The 18,939-nt window shown below is 39.6% G+C and overlaps 1 protein-coding gene across 8 annotated transcripts in view; it reads right to left on the minus strand.

Moving 5' to 3' along the window:
• Positions 1-250: 250 nt before the first annotated feature.
• LOC103039205 (girdin) overlaps positions 251-18,939 on the minus strand; it is a 61,716-nt gene continuing 43,027 nt past the window's right edge. The window contains exons 20-34 of one of the 8 annotated variants that reach the window (XM_022681871.2): positions 17,238-17,515; positions 16,960-17,103; positions 15,493-15,679; positions 14,143-14,288; positions 13,776-13,868; positions 13,102-13,307; positions 12,378-12,419; positions 11,383-11,460; positions 8,216-8,425; positions 7,667-7,729; positions 6,996-7,082; positions 5,897-6,156; positions 5,236-5,674; positions 2,330-2,434; positions 251-1,053 (exon numbers count right to left, since the gene is read on the minus strand). In XM_022681871.2, the coding sequence (XP_022537592.2) occupies positions 2,370-2,434; positions 5,236-5,674; positions 5,897-6,156; positions 6,996-7,082; positions 7,667-7,729; positions 8,216-8,425; positions 11,383-11,460; positions 12,378-12,419; positions 13,102-13,307; positions 13,776-13,868; positions 14,143-14,288; positions 15,493-15,679; positions 16,960-17,103; positions 17,238-17,515 (2,298 nt within the window). In that variant the 3' untranslated portion in view covers positions 251-1,053; positions 2,330-2,369. Of the gene's footprint in view, positions 5,675-5,896; positions 6,157-6,995; positions 7,083-7,666; positions 7,730-8,215; positions 8,426-11,382; positions 11,461-12,377; positions 12,420-13,101; positions 13,308-13,775; positions 13,869-14,142; positions 14,289-15,492; positions 15,680-16,959; positions 17,104-17,237; positions 17,516-18,939 lie in introns of all 8 variants that reach the window. The other 7 variants (XM_022681870.2, XM_022681866.2, XM_022681864.2 and 4 more) reach the window with 7 other exon arrangements.

The raw sequence follows: 18,939 nt of genomic DNA on the forward strand, positions 1-18,939 counted from the left end.
CACAAGAACAATTATGCTATCTTGAGTTCATAATTGTGACCCTCAGGCCAAAGTTTAAACATTTCTGTCTGTTACAACAATGCTGTTCATTTAAAGCAGTGACCTCCTAGTGCAGATACAGGTATGATTCCTATATAATGTCTCCCTACATAGCAGTGATTTGTTGTGCCTCTGTTGCAGTGTTTGTATTGGTATTGAAAAAGTAACAGTTTAAAAATGAGTCATCATACAAAAAAAACAGAGACAATCATTGTTTTATCACATTTATACATTTATGTAAAAGTGAAAAAGGAAGCAAATGCCAAGTCTACATGGTGACAGTAGTCTTACAGGCCAACATTCACACTCGCACTCATACTCACATACGCATAAAGCAGGAACTTGCTGTACCCTTGTTTTTGGCAACCCCGACGACAACCGTTACCCATAGAGTCCTTTTTCTCTTCTTTTTCTTTGTATCTGGAGAAACCACTCACGTGTGTTTACTTTTAATGGCGAGAAGGAGAAGAACGGGGTGGGCGAGGGGCGTGTTAATAGTCTTTGCTCCATGCAGAATGTGGCGATCCATGCTGCTTTTGTGCAGATCGATGTATGATGTTTTTGTAACACTAGAGATGCAGCGCCGCATGCACGCTCGTAAGACAAAGAGAGTCCACTGGCAGAGTTTAAAAAGGCCAGCTGATTGAGAGTCACGCAGGGAGCCGGCCGGTGTATAGTACAAAGCTCCTACAGACACAGTGGAGCAAACATTGGCACCAAACGGTCCACTTAAGGAGTGCACGAGTTTGTCTGTAACACCACCGTGCAGCAGTGCAATCAGTCAAAAATGCTCAATACTTAAGATTCAATTGTCTTGTGTTGCAAAGTCTTGTGTGTATCCTTGATTCAAGGAAAAGAATGCTTGTTTTCATAACACAGAAGGATCCTTGATTTAAACAAAGGACATACAATCTTTCATACATCTTTTCTCAATGTCGACCAGGTCAGAGGTTTAAAAAAAAAAAAAAAAAAAAAAAGGCAGTCAGACAGTCAGGTCGAAGGTCACTTTTCTCTCTGAAGAGGCAGCAGACCAGGAGGAAGTGAAGAGATGAAGAGAAAAGGGCAGAAAAATGAGATTACAGGCAGAAATGGTGAGACAGAAGAGACAGACAAACACGCATGGACCGCAGAACAGAGTGCAAATAGATATTTAAATGGTAAAAAAAAGATTTCACTTGTTCATCATTGATATTGCTTTATTTTTAATTCTAATAATTCAGCTGTATGAATGGGATGCTTAATGTCCAAAACAGTGTGGGCATTTAGCATACTTTAGCATACATTACGCTTACTTTTATGGGCATAACACTTTAGTAACACTATAAGGTCTATACTATATACCTACATATTTTTGTTTTGTGTGTATGCAATTCTTTTTTTATCCACCTTCAAGTAGTTCATCTTTTTACATTTCACATTGAATTGTGCTTTAATAGTGTACACTGGAACACTGTAACACAAAACTGACCAGTGACTGATCATAATTCTTGACTCATCTTGTCCGAATATGGCCACAAACTACAGTGAGCAGACAGTGGAAGATATTAAAAGAACTAGCTCAATTTACTCTGTGACCTGTCCTTAAAAACTAAAACTTTTTATGGATTCGTGCCTAAATAGACACAAGCAGTAGTTATGTTTTTGACTTGTTCATTTCATGTATTTTGGTAACATTTTAAGAGTTGATTTAATTTCAGTAACAACACAAAGTGTTTAGGCTACTCCTCTCACCAAACAGTGATTGAGTGCTGTGAAAGACTTAAAAATGCTGAAGATGGCACTGAAATATACTGTATGTTCCAACAGTCCATGTACACACAACATAAACACACATACAGACATGCGCTGTATTGGTAAGCGAGGGAGGTCCAGCCACAACCTTACACTAACACCATGCAGTAACTGAAGCCACGTCCGAGAGGAGGGGGGTGACTGAAATCTGCTCAGACTACACAGATTTACCTCAGCAGGGACATGGAGACACTCAGTCAAACTTCCACCGAGAAGAAGGGAAAGGGGGCTGCTAAAAGAGGATGTCTGGGGGTCTTTGAACTGAGCGGGAAAAGGGGGAAGGAAGCAGAGCTAGGCCGAAAAAAAAATAAAAAATAACACCCCATCCCAACCCACCCCACACAGTTAACCATGCAGGCCAGGATCCATCATCAACATGGCCTCCACAGTCACCAGAGACCAGCACGGAAAAGCAAGCACGTGCAGCTCAGACATCTGTTCCACCTCTCCGGGTTACCATAGCGACCTCCCATCCCCCCTCACGGGCAGCGACACTCACCCCTTCAAGCTCGTGAAAACGCTAGCGCTGCGGCTAATGTTTAGGAGCTTTGCTGCTCTCCCGATCTGCTTTTTGACTTTCTGCGATCTTGTAACACTTCCACATCTGCAGGACAAAGGCAGGTGATATTACAACTAAATATTACAGGAAAACAAAACCAAAACAAAATTAAAACAAAAGCACTGAACTTCACTTCATATAATATGTACATGATAAATAATCAGGAAGCAATAAAATAAAAGAGCAACAAATAAATAGAACTCACTACAGTTATTATATAGTGTGCTACTACTGTGGGGATACAGGGAAAGTATGTTTGGTATATGTGTTTTGCAGCAGAACCTTAAATATATACAAAACCTACAATCTCATAAAAAAATCTCCTCTAAGCAGCTGACCCATTAATCCAAGCTCAACCACAAATGCGTTCTTTCATAGCAAACTGTTGTACACTCTTAAAAATAATGTTTTTCTTTGAGCATTGCCATAGAAAAAACTCCTGATTCAATAAACATTCAAAAGAATCATGTTTGTAATAGAGATGCGTTTTTGTTAGAACCTTTTAAAGGTGATGTATATGACTAGTAAAATTTAGCAGATGCTCTTTGTACACTGGAAAAAAGTCTAATGTTCATACTTAGCCCTGACTTCAAAAAATGAGAAACAAATAACGTGTCTCAGACGGAGCCACATAACACTATTCCATCCAATCAGCAACAGGGGGTGTTACACTTATTTTTGCAGTTTTACAGAAATAGGTCAATATTGTTTTATTCCCTTTCTGGATGTTTCTCATATATAATCATAACTGGTTTTCTTAGCAGCAACAATGTTAGCAACAGTTTGCTAATCTACAAAGTGCATAAATTTGGTTATGGAGCTTTTGAAGAAGTACTGAAGTGATTCTTTCTACAGTAAATACAGCACATTGAAGAATCTCATGGTACCTAGAATCTGTTAAAAACAGAAAAGCCAAAAATCTGAGATGAGTTGAGTAGTGTAGGTACCATGCATTAACTTTTTTTCTTGATTGAACCAAAATAGGTTCTTCTATGACCCTGCTCAATGAACCATTTGAATAACCTTTATTGGAGTGTAAAACTGGTTGAGCTTCACAACATAAATCACATTTAACATAATGATACATTTAGAAAGCATCCTAATGCAAATATTTATGTATTGTGCATATGAAATGTTATATTATCTTAATGTCGTAGTGTATTTGAGCTAATGGAAGCAAATTATGTATGCTACTGCTGTTGAATATCTACCTAGATTTATTTAATAAGCTAGAGCAAAAAAATGTTTTTATATTGTAAATGGACAAGTTAAATGGGATTTTTAACAACATGCTGTAAAGCATATCCAGCCACTGCATTTAAAATCTGCAATGAAAGAAGGTATTTGCGGGAATGGATTATTTCACTTTCAGGGGAACCCCTAACACCAATATAGTTTGAACAATGTAGTGAAAATAAGTTGAACAGCTCAATCGCACACACAGTAGTACTACTGTGCTAAACAAGTAAGATTACAAGTAAACAAAACAAATAAAGAAAACAACACCCATATATAATATGTCAGTTAATCCATTCATTTTGATTGAGGCAATCAAAATAGAATCTCAGAATTGACACAGAGAGGGAGAAGCCATGCAGTGACTCAGCAATGATGTTGTGAAACCCATTTTTATGTAAGACGGTCCCAGATAGCAAGAAGTGTCAACAGCGCAAAACACCAGACATCCATCCCTTGTGACAAAGCTTTCCCTCTGCACAAGCCCCAAAAATATAATATTATATCTAGTTAATCTTCTAGAAGCCAGTTGAACTTGTAGAACAGATCTGAAGATATTATTTTTTATGGATGTCTATTAGTCTTTTAAATAGCTCTGAAAATGCAGAGCATCATGGGACATGCTCCACAAGCCTAATTACTTTATTTAAATATCAAAGTAGATCAGCTTCAGCTAACTTTGGAACTCATGAACACGCAAATGTAGGCGCAGGGTACAAAAAATAAATTAGCAGAATGGTGAAATGATACAATTCCACAAGGAGCAAAGCTTATGAGGTTTGCAAAAAGCTACAACCAATGGCTTATAATTGTGACGATCATAATTGTGGTGATATGATTACAGTACATCTCAATAAACAAAGAAACGTTTGCACATGAATTAAGCGTTGTGTGAAAATAACAATAACAACATGAGACATAAGGATTACCATGCATGCAGACATTCAACAGCTGGATTGAACAGTGAGTTCAACAGAGGGATTGTTCAGAATCAACAAATCTCCCACAGACAGCCCAAACAGTTCGAGAGTGTGGTTATGGAGTCAGCAACACAACAAGGAGGAGAAAACAAACAAAAACGGATACCATGAGAGTGCTCAAAGCGTTCATGCAGGTGCTTGACAATCACCACAACGGAAACAGGTCACATGATCCCATATATTAGACACAGCCATATTCGTACCACAGCGATTGGCTATCCTCTGAACTCAGGGGAGCTGATTGGTCGGAAATGCTTACATGATTGTTATCACTGCCCCTCCCGTCTATTTTGGTGTCAGGGGGACCGTTTGACTGGTTCTGACTGGGCTTGGGCTCTCTGGGCTTGAGGGGAGGGCCACTGATGTTACTAACTAGGGACGTATTAAGAGAGAGGATAGCTTGGTTTCTAGTGCCGCCCGCAAACACCGGCTCACTAAGGATGGAGTCCAGGAACACTGAATCTACAGTGAAGGAGGGGCCTAGGAAGGCTTGCAGACTGGATAGCTCGGGGTCCTCTACACTTGGGGCGTGGCCAGTGCACGGCATGCTGGCGGACTTGGGCAGCGGTGTAGGGAGACTAGACTGGGGAGGAGCGTGGGTATGTGCTCTGGGGGATGCTTGGTACTCACTGGGCACAGGCTGAGGGCGAGATTTGCTGCTCTTGGAGGGCGAAGGGTCCACGGAGATTGGCTGGCGGCTGTCCTTGGACAGGAGATCGTGGATGCTGGTTCGCCGTGTGCTGCCCTCAGCTGTGGAAATGACACTGCTTGCCCGGGGAAGACCTGCAGAGGAGGAAGCGGCGCTGTCGAGGCGCTCAGAAACAGAGGTGGCCTTCCCTTGAGAAGTCAGGCTGGGTCTAGGCTGGCTCGGACCCTTAACACGGGTGCTCTCTGCCTTCCGCAGGGTGGGGCGCCCCGGCCCTGTTCGCGTAGTGCTGGAGTCTGATGGTGGAGCCCTACCACTGGCAGAGCGCAGAATGCCCCGGCCCTTGGGACGTTCCTTCTGCACAGGCTCTGCTGCTCCTGACAGACGGGGGGATTCTACAGTCAGGTTCTCCTGGCTTCCAGACTGGAGGGGACAAAACAAAAACACTGTTAAAACATCTAACAATCAAAAATTATCTTTTAAAAAAGAAACACCAAATATTTTAGATAGGCAGCGTATTGACTAATGAAAACGATTGCAGTTATTACAAACTTAAATATTGTAAAACATCACATTTTAAATTTAGCAGGATTACATCCTGACATGGCTGAGCTTTGTGTATCATTAAGGAGGCGCTCATGTCACCTCAGAAGGATCTATGCTCTCTTCCAGGAACTGCTGAAGGGAAACCACCTCACTGCCAGGAGAGCCGGTCTTCCTCTTGCTCTGGGCACCAGTGGGCTCCATGTTCTTGCGGAGTTGCAAGGGGCTCTGATGAGATGACCTCTGAGAATGCGGCTGCTGCACTGGGCTACTCCCGCTGGACCAAACCTCTGTGTCCAAGCTCAGGCTGAACTCACCGCTGCTCTCACTGTGAGGCCTGCTTAGAGTGCCGTTCACTGCACCTGAGGGCCAAAATTGAGTTATTTTGTATTTTGTATATTTTATATCAGGCCACATTATGTAACATAACTCTTTGGAGCTTTGGAACATATATAAAAATATGAATGTGGAAAAACTGGCAGAAAACAGAAGACACCCAAACCACAATCAATTCACCTGCCATTAAGGTAATTACACTGCACCACACCATGCCACAACAGCTGAATAAATTGTAAAGTGCATTCATTTTCTGCATTTGATTAGTATCCCAGAAATACAAGCGCACGTCACAGACTAATGCGGTCAATACTCTTTAAATATTTTTTTCTAAATAATTAGACACCAGAGACACCCTTAAAATGAAAGGCAAAAACCTGGTCGATACAGGCATACCTTTTTTCTTTGCATGCTGAGTCCTAGGAATTATCATTGCTATTACTAATAGTGGCCTTGCTACTAGGGAGACTGGCTGGACGGGGATGGCAGGGCACACAGCACGAGAACAGATCACACTGAGGCAGCAGATGGTCCATGCTGGCTGGAACAATCAGCAACCATATTTGCCCAGAGCAAACTCAGTGGCAGGTACTGGAAGAGGGGAGGAGCCTTGCAGAAGAAACCACACAGTAAGTATCTGAGGGAGGAGGGGTGCACTGTACAAAGTTGGAGGACCTATAAGGGGTGCCCATGCACAAACAAGGCATGATGTTAAAATGTAGACTCTAGGAAAAAAAGGTTTATATATATAGAACGTCCAAGTGAAACCTTGCAGTGAGTGAAACATGCTTTAGCAGAAAAGAGAAAAGGGTGTTAAATTTATACAAATCCACCCATTTAGAGAACACTTCATTGAGTCACTTACTACAGACGTTACAGGGGACTCTGCACAGGGTGGATAAGGTGGGAGTTGGGGGAGAAATGCCTTCTGCATTGCTAAAAAGCTGCAGTCCTGTCCAATTACACACAAAGAACTCACTGTCATAACAACTTAACACATGTTCTCCTGACTGGCACTTGCTGTCTAAGCTAAAGCCTCTTTGTGCATTATGAGTGTTAAAACCAGTAATATGCATGGCCATGATTGTCGTCCTCATCAATCTCAGCAGGTCACATCCAAGTCTTCACAGCTAAATATTATATACAGGTTTTGTTTACATGGACACTTCATTTGTGTAGATATCAAAAGGCACAGCTTAAAGTTGCTTTTAAAAAAACATGTAACAGTTTACCTTAAAATAACAAATGTTAAGAATGACTGTAATATCATTCTCATACTGAGTCTTGAGGAAGTCTCATCTACACACATAAATCCTTTTAGCAGATTTCCTGAGCACAGCAGATCTTTTTAAAAATACTAAAATCAAACTAACCTCTTAGGAGCCTTTATAAGCTAGAGCTAAATATGGCACTGTACTGTGGCTCTGGCAAGACAGGCCAGATTACCACATGTTTTATCATTTTAATTGCATAGTGTCAAAAGGAAATTGCTTTATGGAAGATCATAAGAGAGTTTTTGCAGAGTCCATTTCTCACCTTGAGCTTGAACACCACTCTGCTCATCTGAGGTCGGTGTAACATCTTCACAGGATACATTATCTGCAAGGTAGAAAGGCAGATTTTACAAACCTTGTTTAAGTTCTAGTCTGAGAAGGAACAGCTAGAACTGAACATCTTGTAATCATTTTGTTTCAATCTGATAGCAGTGAAGGAAAACCTACTAATGTTTATGTTGCTATTTAAAAAAATAGAACTAGTGATCATGTCTACATGAATTAGTGTTGCAAATGCAGTAAATCCATACAATTCTGACATTTAAACACACAGTAAGCCAAAGTTACTTATACACTGCTAAACTGGAGTTTTAATAAGCATATCAAACATATTTTGATTGTAATATCTGTAAATCTGCTAAGATTTATTTTAAAGAAACTGCAAATACACATATGATTCTGCTACCATATATCAGTTATATCAGAATATTATGACCCATGTCACTATATATATATATATATATATATATATATATATATATATAAAAATACACTTTTAAACAGAAAATACATTAGATTCGGTTTGCTCTACCTTTGTTCTTAAGCTTTTGTTTATTGTGGCTGGCAGGTAAACTGAGTGTGGCACAGTTGATGGCGTTGGTAGAATAGGCCATAGATCCCAGCTCTTTCATGCGCTGGCCATCACCCGCTGATGCTACCTCTTCAGGGCCGTCAAGGTTGTCTGTGCTGCTTGCCCACTGACCCCCGGCTAGTGCCATTGTCTGCAGCAGGTCGTTCATTGCTGAGATGGGAATATCGAGAAGTTTTTATTACTTTGCAGCAATGGAGAAAAAGAAAGATAGAGAGTAAGAGCGCGAGATACAGAGAGAGAGAGAGAGAGAGAGAGAGAGAGAGAGAGAGAAATAAAAGTAGTAACAGATCAGAATACAGACTTAGAGAGATAGAGGCATGCAGTATCACACCAATATCAACAATCACAGATGCCTCATCAAGAAAGAAGAAAAAAGGAGAAGAGAGGAGAAGAAACAGAGAAAAGAGAAAGAAACAGAAGAGGTTGTGCCATGTTAGCATGACATGCACAGAGCTGAAATGAAGCCTCCAATAGTTGTGTCTCACTAAGCGAGAGAGATAGAGAGATACTGTGTATGTAAATATGTGTGTGTACTAAAACAAGTAATAAAGTTAAAGAGAACTGAGAGGTAAGAAAGAGATTAAGTCAGTGGACCAGGGCGTGGCACTGCACAGCTTAGCTTAGTGTTAACCCCATTACAGCTGGGTCAAATGTTGAGTGTTGGCAGCATTTGCACTCACACTAAACCTGCAGGTCCTTGGTATAGATAGGTAAAGATAGAGAAGAATAGTACAGATAGTAGAAGAGCGTGTGTGTGTGCAAGATTGCTCCATTTCAGTTCCAACATGGTGACTAAATGGGTGGTAGTGCCGTGCTGCTTATGCAGTGAGTACGGACAGGGTGAGTGATGAGACAATCACCTCACACCACAACCAGAAAAGAGGCCCATGTCACAGACAGTGCAGGCCACACACATCCAGAGAGATCACACCATACACAACACCAACACCCTCCAAATACCATATCATATACTATCAAATACTAATGCAACTACTGAACAGTACTACTCTAGTTCTATACTACAACACCAGTACTTAATCAGATATATCTGATTAAAATACCACTATATATTACTCTACCAGTACTCAAAGAGAACTTTAGAGAACTAGACTACAGTACAAACTACAGGCTCAGTACTACAGGGGTTGGACAATGAAACTGAAACACCTGGTTTTAGACCACAATAACAGACAATTCTGGTGGAAACAGGAGAGTTGAGGTGCACATTGAATTCTGCCGTGATTTGTTTAGCTGTTTTATGTTTTTTTTGGATACATTCCGGGTTAGCACCCGAATATCCCTTTCAGACAGCTTCCTCTTGCATCCACAGTTAATCCTGTTGGATGTGGTTTGTCCTTCTTGGTGGTATGCTGATATTACCCTGGATACCGTGGCTCTTGATATATCACAAAGACTTGCTCTTGCTCTGTCTTGGTCACAGATGCTCCAGCAAGACGTGCACCAACAATTTGTCCTCTTTTGAACTCTGGAATGTCACCCATAATGTTGTGTGCATTGCAATATTTTGAACAAAACTGTGCTCTTACCCTGCTAATTGAACCTTCACACTCTGCTCTTACTGGTGCAATGTGCAATTAATGAAGATTGGCCACCAGGCTGCTTCAATTTAGCCATGAAACCTCCCAAACTAAAATGGCAGGTGTTTCAGTTTCATTGTCCAGAGCTGTATGTATTTGTTTATAGGACATGGGGTAGGCAATATGTGAAAAATTTTGTGATATATATTTTCAGAACCTGCACTATTTATAGCAATATTTTCACACTCTTTGTAATGGATACAGTTTCTCATGATATTCCAAGGAAAATAATATAACGAATCATGACTAAAAAACGACCATGATGTGATAAAATATGTTAATATTGTAATAGTTTAGTAATAGTAGTTTCATCTAATGTGCACAAACCAGTTGCCAAATAATGATGTATACCTCCTTATATCTGCAAATACACTATATGTCCAAATAGTGTTGTGGACACCACCCCTCATAATGAATGCATTAAGCTACATTAAGTTGCACCCATTGCTGTCAGAGATGGGTAAATGCACACACACATACACACACAGCTTGTCTAGTCTTCGTAGAGATGTACTGCCTAGAGAAAAGTATAACCTGTAGCAGATAAACCTGCTGGAACCTTGTCTATTGCCAAGTGTGGGCTAGATTAAAAAAAGGTATAAAACCGGGTTCTCTGAATAATTATGCTCCATTTAATATTTTGTGATGAGTCTTGTGATGATCTCACTAAGGCTTTTGCCAATGAATGCATTCACATCCTCACATCAATGTACCAGTAGCTCTTACAGGGAACTTGGGACAATGTAGTCTGTTAATCCAACTAAAGCAAGATCAACTCTTTTCCCATATTCCAAAAATACAAGCAAGAAAAGAGCAGATGTCCCTATACTTTTGTCCATATAGTGTATGCAATGGCTATTTTGTCAGGTCCCATTTATCTAGGTGTACATTTACAATAAGTCACTGTGACCAAAGTAATGACCTGCAAAATGTGATTCCAGCTTTTGCATTCTTGATCAATAAAAGTGGACAACTATAGGCCCAATCTAGGCTACAAAATCCACCTTTGTGGCAAAAAATGGTTAATTTACCAAAGTGTTCCCAACCCTGGCCCTGGAGGCACCCTGTCCCACACATTTTAGATGATTCTCTCCTTTAACATATCTCATGCAACTAAAAGTGTGAAACTGAGCTGATTAGATAAATCAGGTGTGTTGGGAGCTGGGAAAGCACTAAATGTACGGGGCATGACTGGTGCCTCCAGGATCAGGGCTGAGAAAGACTGATAAAATCTAATAAACTGGTATTTTAGTGTATACCCATAATCAGTCATTATGACAAAAAAATCTGGGAAAGTTGTGGGTAACACATGCATGTTTCTTAGCAAATAAAATAAATCAACACTGTGATTTTTAATAAATCCCAGTTGTGAAGTTTTATGCACAGCATTCCTAGCACCTGGTGCGAATATTGAAAGCAACAAAGGAAGTAAACAGAATTCTACACAGAGAAGGATGCAGGCATGGTGGAGAACGAAGGGAGGAAGCCAGTAGCCATCGGGACTCTTACACATGGAGCGCCGGTAGATGGCCTTCTCTTTGTCTTTCTCCTTGGATCTGTTCCTCATAAATGGCAGCCTTTTCAGTGCTGTCGCAGGATAATAGAAGGCAAGGAAGAGGAGGAACACAATGAGCCCACAGAAGGAGAGATGAAGGTGGAAAGAGCAGGGAGAGAACATAGTGACATTAACAAAGCTGTATAACCAGGAGTAGGATTAAACCAGACCACCACTCAGACAAACACACTCTCTCTCTCTCTCTGTCTGTCTCTCTCTGTCTCTCATACACTTGGGAAACAAAAACATACATAATACAATACACAGAGTATACATATTTTAGTAATATGCATACTAGCTCACAATTACAGGTGAAAAACACGGCAAAAGAGACGGCAGTGAGGAGGGCTGTCAGAGATATGAAGATATGAAGCTGCATTTCCAATGCATTGCCAACACCGCAGAAGCCAGAACACACACACAGAAGGGATGTGATTATTAAAGGGTGCAATTGAGGGAGTAAATGGTAACACCAGGGAAGGCAGTTTTGCAGGATGGGGAAATTAAGGCTGAGATTCATCCCAAACGATAATATACATTTAGGTCTTTAGGTAATTTCAGTTTGTAAGGCAACTTAATGTAGACCTTCTAAGCACTGCCAAACTATGGACACTCATGTGATTCAAATGTACACAAAAAAACACACTTGAAAATAATGAATTAATATTCTTACAAGCATATCTTTTTTGGAAAATGTTTGGAATTTCATTTGTATTACCAACATGCCACATAAATAAAATGTACTGTTATCATTCTTACTGTTATTTACTAATCTAACAATGCAACTGATCTGAACTGCTTCAAAATATGCATCATCGTATTGTATAGACAAACATTAATTGCACCTTTTAATATTGATAAACAGTTATGATGGGCAGTCACAAACTCTTAACATGCCCTGAAACAGGATATTTATGCTACAGCCAAAACTCGCCCTGATAAAGCCTACCATTGGAGGAGCCCTGCGCATTGCTGTGCTGCGCTCTCCTCCCTTTTCGTGCAAAGAGAGTGAGAGAAAGCAAAAGAGTATGAAAGAGAGCGAGAGAGATCGAGAGAGAAGAGAAAAATAGGCAAATCAAGCATTAGGCCTGAACAGCAAAATAAATGTCTCCAGTAGTCAAAGTGCACTAAAAGCCAGCAAGCATCCTCAAGCATTTCTGCCTGCAAAGAAGAGTGAATTGAAAAAAAGAAAGTTCTGGAATTTCCAACCGAGAGAAACATGACTGCATCTGCCTGGTCATAGACAGAAAGAGCAGCTCATTTCAATACATACAAAAATACGGCTGTTTCAAATGGACCATTAATTGATGCCATAACCATCAACCACCAACAAAACGTGTAATTGAGCTGTGTGATTTTAAAGACCCTTCTAAAAAGTACAGAACTTTCTTCTTTACCAATTTTAAGGTTTTTGAACACTCACATATTTACTGCAACAATTTAACCAAGGTAATCCTTTTATCAACCAAAGAAGCATTCAAGGCACCATTTTTATATTATTCAAGATAGTATTGGTTACAGTAAATTTCATGTTAAAGCTCCTAAATCGTTTCATGCATCATTATTGTATATAACAATAAATAATCTAAATAAATATCTATATCTGCTGTATATCTGCTGGCTGTAGTTTCCACATATTTGGGGCTGCAGCTTAAGAGAGACATCATACTCACTGCTGCTTCTCTTGTGGCTCAGGGGGTCATCAAGTGATCCTGACCCCATGGATGAACTGTCCTGGCTGTCTTGAAAAGCTGACGTCCCAGCCAGGAAACCGTCACTGGACTCTGAGCGGGTGGGTGTGATAGTGAGGGAGCGCATTCGTTCACGGCTTTTCGGCTTGATGAGTTTCTTCATCTTCAGTGTAATCCAGTTGCCCCTTCTGTCAAAAAAGAAAAGGTCTCAGCAAATTTACTTTGTGTTTCAAAAAAGAATGTATAGAAAGGTATGCTCTGCCAAAGAACTGTAAAGAATCAGTGTCTGCATAAAATCGATAAAATAAATAACATGCAGGAAAACAAACAGCACTGTACTGTGCATGTCACGATTCATAAACACGGAAATACAAAAGGAACACAAGTCTCCATTTTGCACAACGCAGCCAAAATGTAGTTCTGAGGACTGGTGTCAAAAATCAGTGAACATGCAACAAAGTCTCATTCTTGATGCAAAAATACCTGCTGATCCAGGCTCTGAAAAATGACCAAAAACATGTACTATAACTTGCATATACTATATAACTGCTGTATTTGTGTTGTACCAAAATCTAAACTAATTTGTTCCCAAAGTCTAACTTTCAGTCCTTAAGGTAGTAGAGACAACCAGAGCATCCCTCGAAAACAACACAAACCTTCGAGGAGGCGAAGGATCATAGAATTTGTATTGATCCATGATTTTCTCTTCCAACTTCTCCTTCTGTCTTCTCAGTTCATTTAACTTGTCTCTGAAGGAAGAGAAAAGAGCGAGATAGGGTGAGATATATAAGAAATACAAGAAATACAAAAGCTTAAAAGTCCCAGGATTGCCTTAAAAAATGCAGTAAATATTTTTTCCAGCCATAATCTAATACATTTGTTACTTTAAATTAAGGTCTTTAGAAGAATCTGAATATTGAATTTTTTTTTTTTTTAACTAAACTACCACTATAAGTCTGGAGGTAATCTCGAAGCTGATTAAGGTACATAGGAGCTGGTATAATAGTGATGTTGATGTCGCACATGTATTGCCTCTGCTCCACATGAAACAGGTCCTTGCTCTCCATGGTCTGCTCCAGTAGGGTCCGATTTTGCAACATCAGGGTCTGAATCTGGTCCAGCAAGTGACGATTCTCCTCTTCCAAGTTGCCTTTCAGCTGACTCAATAACTAAAAAGAGAAAAAAAATGGGTTTCTTTATAGGTAATCAATCTTCTCAAATTTGTGTCTGTTCAAACTAACTTTTAATATGTACCTATATTTGACATTCACCTAAACAGATAATGCTCCCAAACTGAAGTGCATGCTTAACAAGAAATGCTGGAGATGGAAATATGCAGTAGAGGTGGGCTGCAAACTCAAAAGCAAATTATCTATCATGAGCGCAGGAAGGAGAAAGAATTAAAATATGTTGATGATGCCTGAATGTAAAATAGTCTATTTTTCCTTCTCCTAAGTATAAATATGTGTAAATGTAACCTTAATGCAAACGTCAGTTCCTCATAGGTCAATTCAGTGTGTGTTGATTATTCAATAAGTCACTAACAATCTATCATTCCAAATGTTTATGCTCTGATATAAAAAATATAAAACTTACAACTACATAAAAAAGAATGTATTCCATGTTCAACAAGCTGACTACAATAACCAATTGTTTACGTAATGTACAGTAAAGAACAATCATTATCAGGTGTTGTTATGAAATTATAAAATTAAAAGTAAAATAACAAATTAAGTTAATCTGCAATAGCAGATAGGTGCTATCCTTTAAACATATCCATTAAACATGTTTTGGCCAAGTAACTCTTCAAATATTTTCTCTTCTTCTGTGAGTTGTTCTAATGTATTGACTCACCAGTGCTCAGCCTTTATTTTGAATACCAGAAACAGAGGAGTTAGTCTGCATGTCATATCATCTCACAGGGACAGGTTTATGACTTAATAACAGACCCCACAGGGAATAGAGATCAACTTTTGCATTCCAGGGAGGACATGTGTACTCCCCCCTTTCCACAAAGTCCAATAGGACAAAAAGGAAGAGGCAAAGTCTGACATGCCCATGCCAGAGGCTGTGGGATCTGTAATGAGCCCATACATTCTTGTGGGGAGAACCCGACTTCCTTCAATCTATGTAAAGATATGTCCAATTCCAGAGCATGATGCCAAGAATAAACAAACTTCAGAAAATACAAAGTGAAAGATTATATCATATAATGTGGGATGGACAAAGTAGAAACAATGAGAGACATCATGGTCACATGACCTTATTTATTCCTCTTTCATACTCTCGTTAAAAAATGTATAAAACTAAAATAGAAGAAATGTGCCATATCGAATCAAGCCGAATCATTAGCATACTGTGTGGAAGATTTACCTCACACTGGTTTGTAAGTTTGGTGGAGGTGATGTCCAGCTGTTGGTACTGCTCTTTCAGTTTGGAAAACTCAGCCTCCAGGCGTGTCTGTTCCAATTTGGCGTTGTTAAGCTGGCTTTTCAGGTTCTTGTGGTCAGCCTGCAGCCCCTCATTGTCTTTAAGCAGCTGCTGGTATGTAGTGTTTAGCCTTGGGAAAAGAAAAAAGCCACTTAAACAAATACATACATGTATCCCACTTACGGAGGAGGGTTTGCAAAAATTATGTTTTATGTGCTTTATTTAAATTATTTAGTTTTATAATGTAGTTTTAGTATTATTAAACTAAATGAATGTCCTACACACATTCAATACCAAGAAAAGTAATATTTGTTGTAGATTTTAACGCCTTACGCCATTAAATGAATGCTAATTAATTTAACAATTATATTTTTATGAAAGTTATATGTTATGCATTTATGAGTTTTTCAGAGTCTCCAGTCCCCTACAGGGTTTATACACTTTTTACAAGGTAAAATTCAAGCACCTTTCAAGCACTTTCAAGGCCTATTTGCAAGTTTTTCCAGCACCTTTCAGCTGTGGTGAATTAATGATAAGGGTAATATCTTAAAACTGCCATTCAGCGATAATCAATATATCGCAAAACTATGCTCCACACTTTACAGTGACTATGCTACAGAGACAAAAATAGCGAGAATTATGGATTTATTGGTGTCAGTTTCACACAATTGAAATACCAATTTAGCAGTTACTGTAATATGTCAAATTTAGGGGTGAGTTGAGAGCATTCATACATACATGTACTCAAAATTACTGATTTGCTTTCTGTCAGAGATATGGGGTCAATAATGAAACTGAGACTCAGAAGATCACTATGCAAATAACTTTCAGTCATTTTGTTTTTACTGAAGGTGGGTAACCCAATCCAGAAAGTAAAAATGCAACCCAGGGCTTTGCACCAACCCCCCCTGGGCGGCTCTGCTGCAGATAAAAAACCCTGGGTTGGATTTTTACTTTCTGGACCTGGGTTAGCCACCTGTAGTATTTTCTTGATAATTTTGTTTTTTTTTTTCCTGGGTGCATTGTACAAACTGGACTCACAGTAATCATTTGCTTGAGTGTTAAAACTGTGTAAAAAAAAGTAATAAAAAATGTAATTAAAAAATTATAAATTTTTACAGTTAAACACTAGGGTAGCACGGTTTGACAGGGTAGTAGAACTTGACAGAACAGCGGCACTGTCAAGTCAGCTGTGGGGTCAGCGTCCTCCGATCTCTAGGGCCTGTATCGTGGCTTTAGTGCCTAGAACAACCCGCTCGGCACACTGTTATGTGTAGTAAGGACATAAAGCTGGTTTTATTTAAACTATTTTCTTGTTTTAATATGGCATTCCACAATTATACAAAACTGTTAATTCTAGGTTTCTAATCCCTGAGGTATTGCTACTAGGTTCTGCTTAAAGTCACTTACTTGTCATTGTCCTCTTTTAGTTTGTGGTACTCGGCAGCTGTGGCCTGATGACTCTTGTTTTCTGATAGCATCTTCTCCTGCTCAGCCTTCAGGACTTTTTCCAGTTCCTCCAGCTGAGTCTTTTGTTTCAGCAGTTGGTTATACCTGCACATTCAAACAATACATACAAAAAAAAGGGAACATAAAAGTTAGCTTTCAGACTTTCAAGCGGCTGCTGATTCTTTATGCTTCACAAAGACACCACTCTTCTTGTGGTACAAGCCCATGGATAGTCTCACCTGTCCTCCAGGTCACGATGCTGCACCTCCAGACTCTTGTGTGCAGACTTCAGGCCACCGTGTTTGCCAATCAGTGCCTCGTATTCAGCAGCCTGGCGCTCATGGAGGGCAGCCAGTTTCTCATGGTCCCGCAAGAGGAGCTCATACGTGGTACGGAGCTCCTCTCGCTCCCGTACAGCACCATCTCTCTCACTCTCTGCGCTGCACTGCTGACTCTGCAGCTGAGCATTCTGGGCCCCTATTGCTGCACTCTGGGAATTCAAAGTTGAGTTCTCCACCTGTAGATAAAAGAGAAAACAAAAAATACGGTCAAATTATGGATCCAGTGGACATATTTTATGTATTTAGGCATACAATGTGCTAAAGCTGCTTCAGCAGTGCTATCCAGGAATATTAGCAGGCTACAGGCCGACAAAACTCACCTCTGGACGGCCAAAGAGCTAGCGTTTCACGCGTTTACTGCTGGAGAACTAAACTGAAACTCCTGTATATCGCTGTATGTCAGTGGAGTAGCTTTACTTCTCCTTACAACCTGACTGATAAAATGTATACATGGTCCACTGGCTTAAAAGGTACACTGAGGATTTTTGGGAAAATTAAAGAATTTTAAATGTGCCTTTTAGTGCAGAAAATGTATTTATGGATCCATCTAAAGTGCCTTCAATCTGGAAGAGCTATAAGGCGGCTATGGTTCAAGTGAGGAGAGCAACAGGGGTGCCACAGCTGGTCTGCAATCTGGACACAAGCTTAGATAGTATAATGTGTCCTATGGTATAAGAAAAATTTGCACAACTGTATGTGAACCATCAAAGCCCAGCGGGTAACATAAACTTGTGCAATTTGTGCTAGCTTTTTTTGTCTGAATATTTTTAATCCACTTGGCTGCAAGTTAGGCTGTCTGCGGTTTCACCATTAAAAGTCAGGCTTAATCTCCACATTCAGCGAAATTATGAAGTACCAGATAATCCAAGTGGAATAAAAGCATAGATTTGACTCTAAAAAGATGTCACATTAGGCCATAACATTTTTATGTCAAATTTAATGTCACTGCTACTTGATACACTCATCTGTCAATGATTGAGAATGCTTTTAGACCTAAATATCTGTTACATTTATAAATGAAAATTATAAACACAGCTGCAGATGGAACTAAGCTCAGTGTTACAACTGACCTAAATTTGGCTTGATCTGTTGCTTGATCTAAATCCCTGTACAAACTGTGCCATATTGGATGCAAAGCCCAGCATTTAACTGTTCTAAGCCAGAGTTCAGTGGAAGCTGGGGAAATATGTAAAGCTATATGGAAAAATAATAGAAAATGACTGTATTGTATTTTCATTGTAACTTGTCATGATCAAGTGTTTTCTATGCTAAGATAATACTGAGAGCTAGTGCTGTGCATTATGACTATATATATTTACTTACCTTCTATCATCCCTATAGTTTCTACAGTAATTTCATCAATTATTTATGCAAATATATAAAGTGGGCTACGATGAAATGTATCGGTGTGGTCACTTTGCATAAACTCGGTTTATATACGTGATAATAAAGTAATCTTCGCAAAAAAAGCTTCATAATGTGGTTTTGGACATGGCGCTGATTTACGTTATTTGAAGGACACATGCGGACACGCCGGTTTGCGACATGCTTTACGTTATTAAACTCTTGAGAGCTGAACAATGGAGATGCAGTGTTCTTT

Source organism: Astyanax mexicanus, chromosome 25 (genome assembly GCF_023375975.1).
Source record: "Astyanax mexicanus isolate ESR-SI-001 chromosome 25, AstMex3_surface, whole genome shotgun sequence".
In the NCBI taxonomy this organism is placed as follows: Eukaryota; Metazoa; Chordata; class Actinopteri; order Characiformes; family Acestrorhamphidae; genus Astyanax; species Astyanax mexicanus.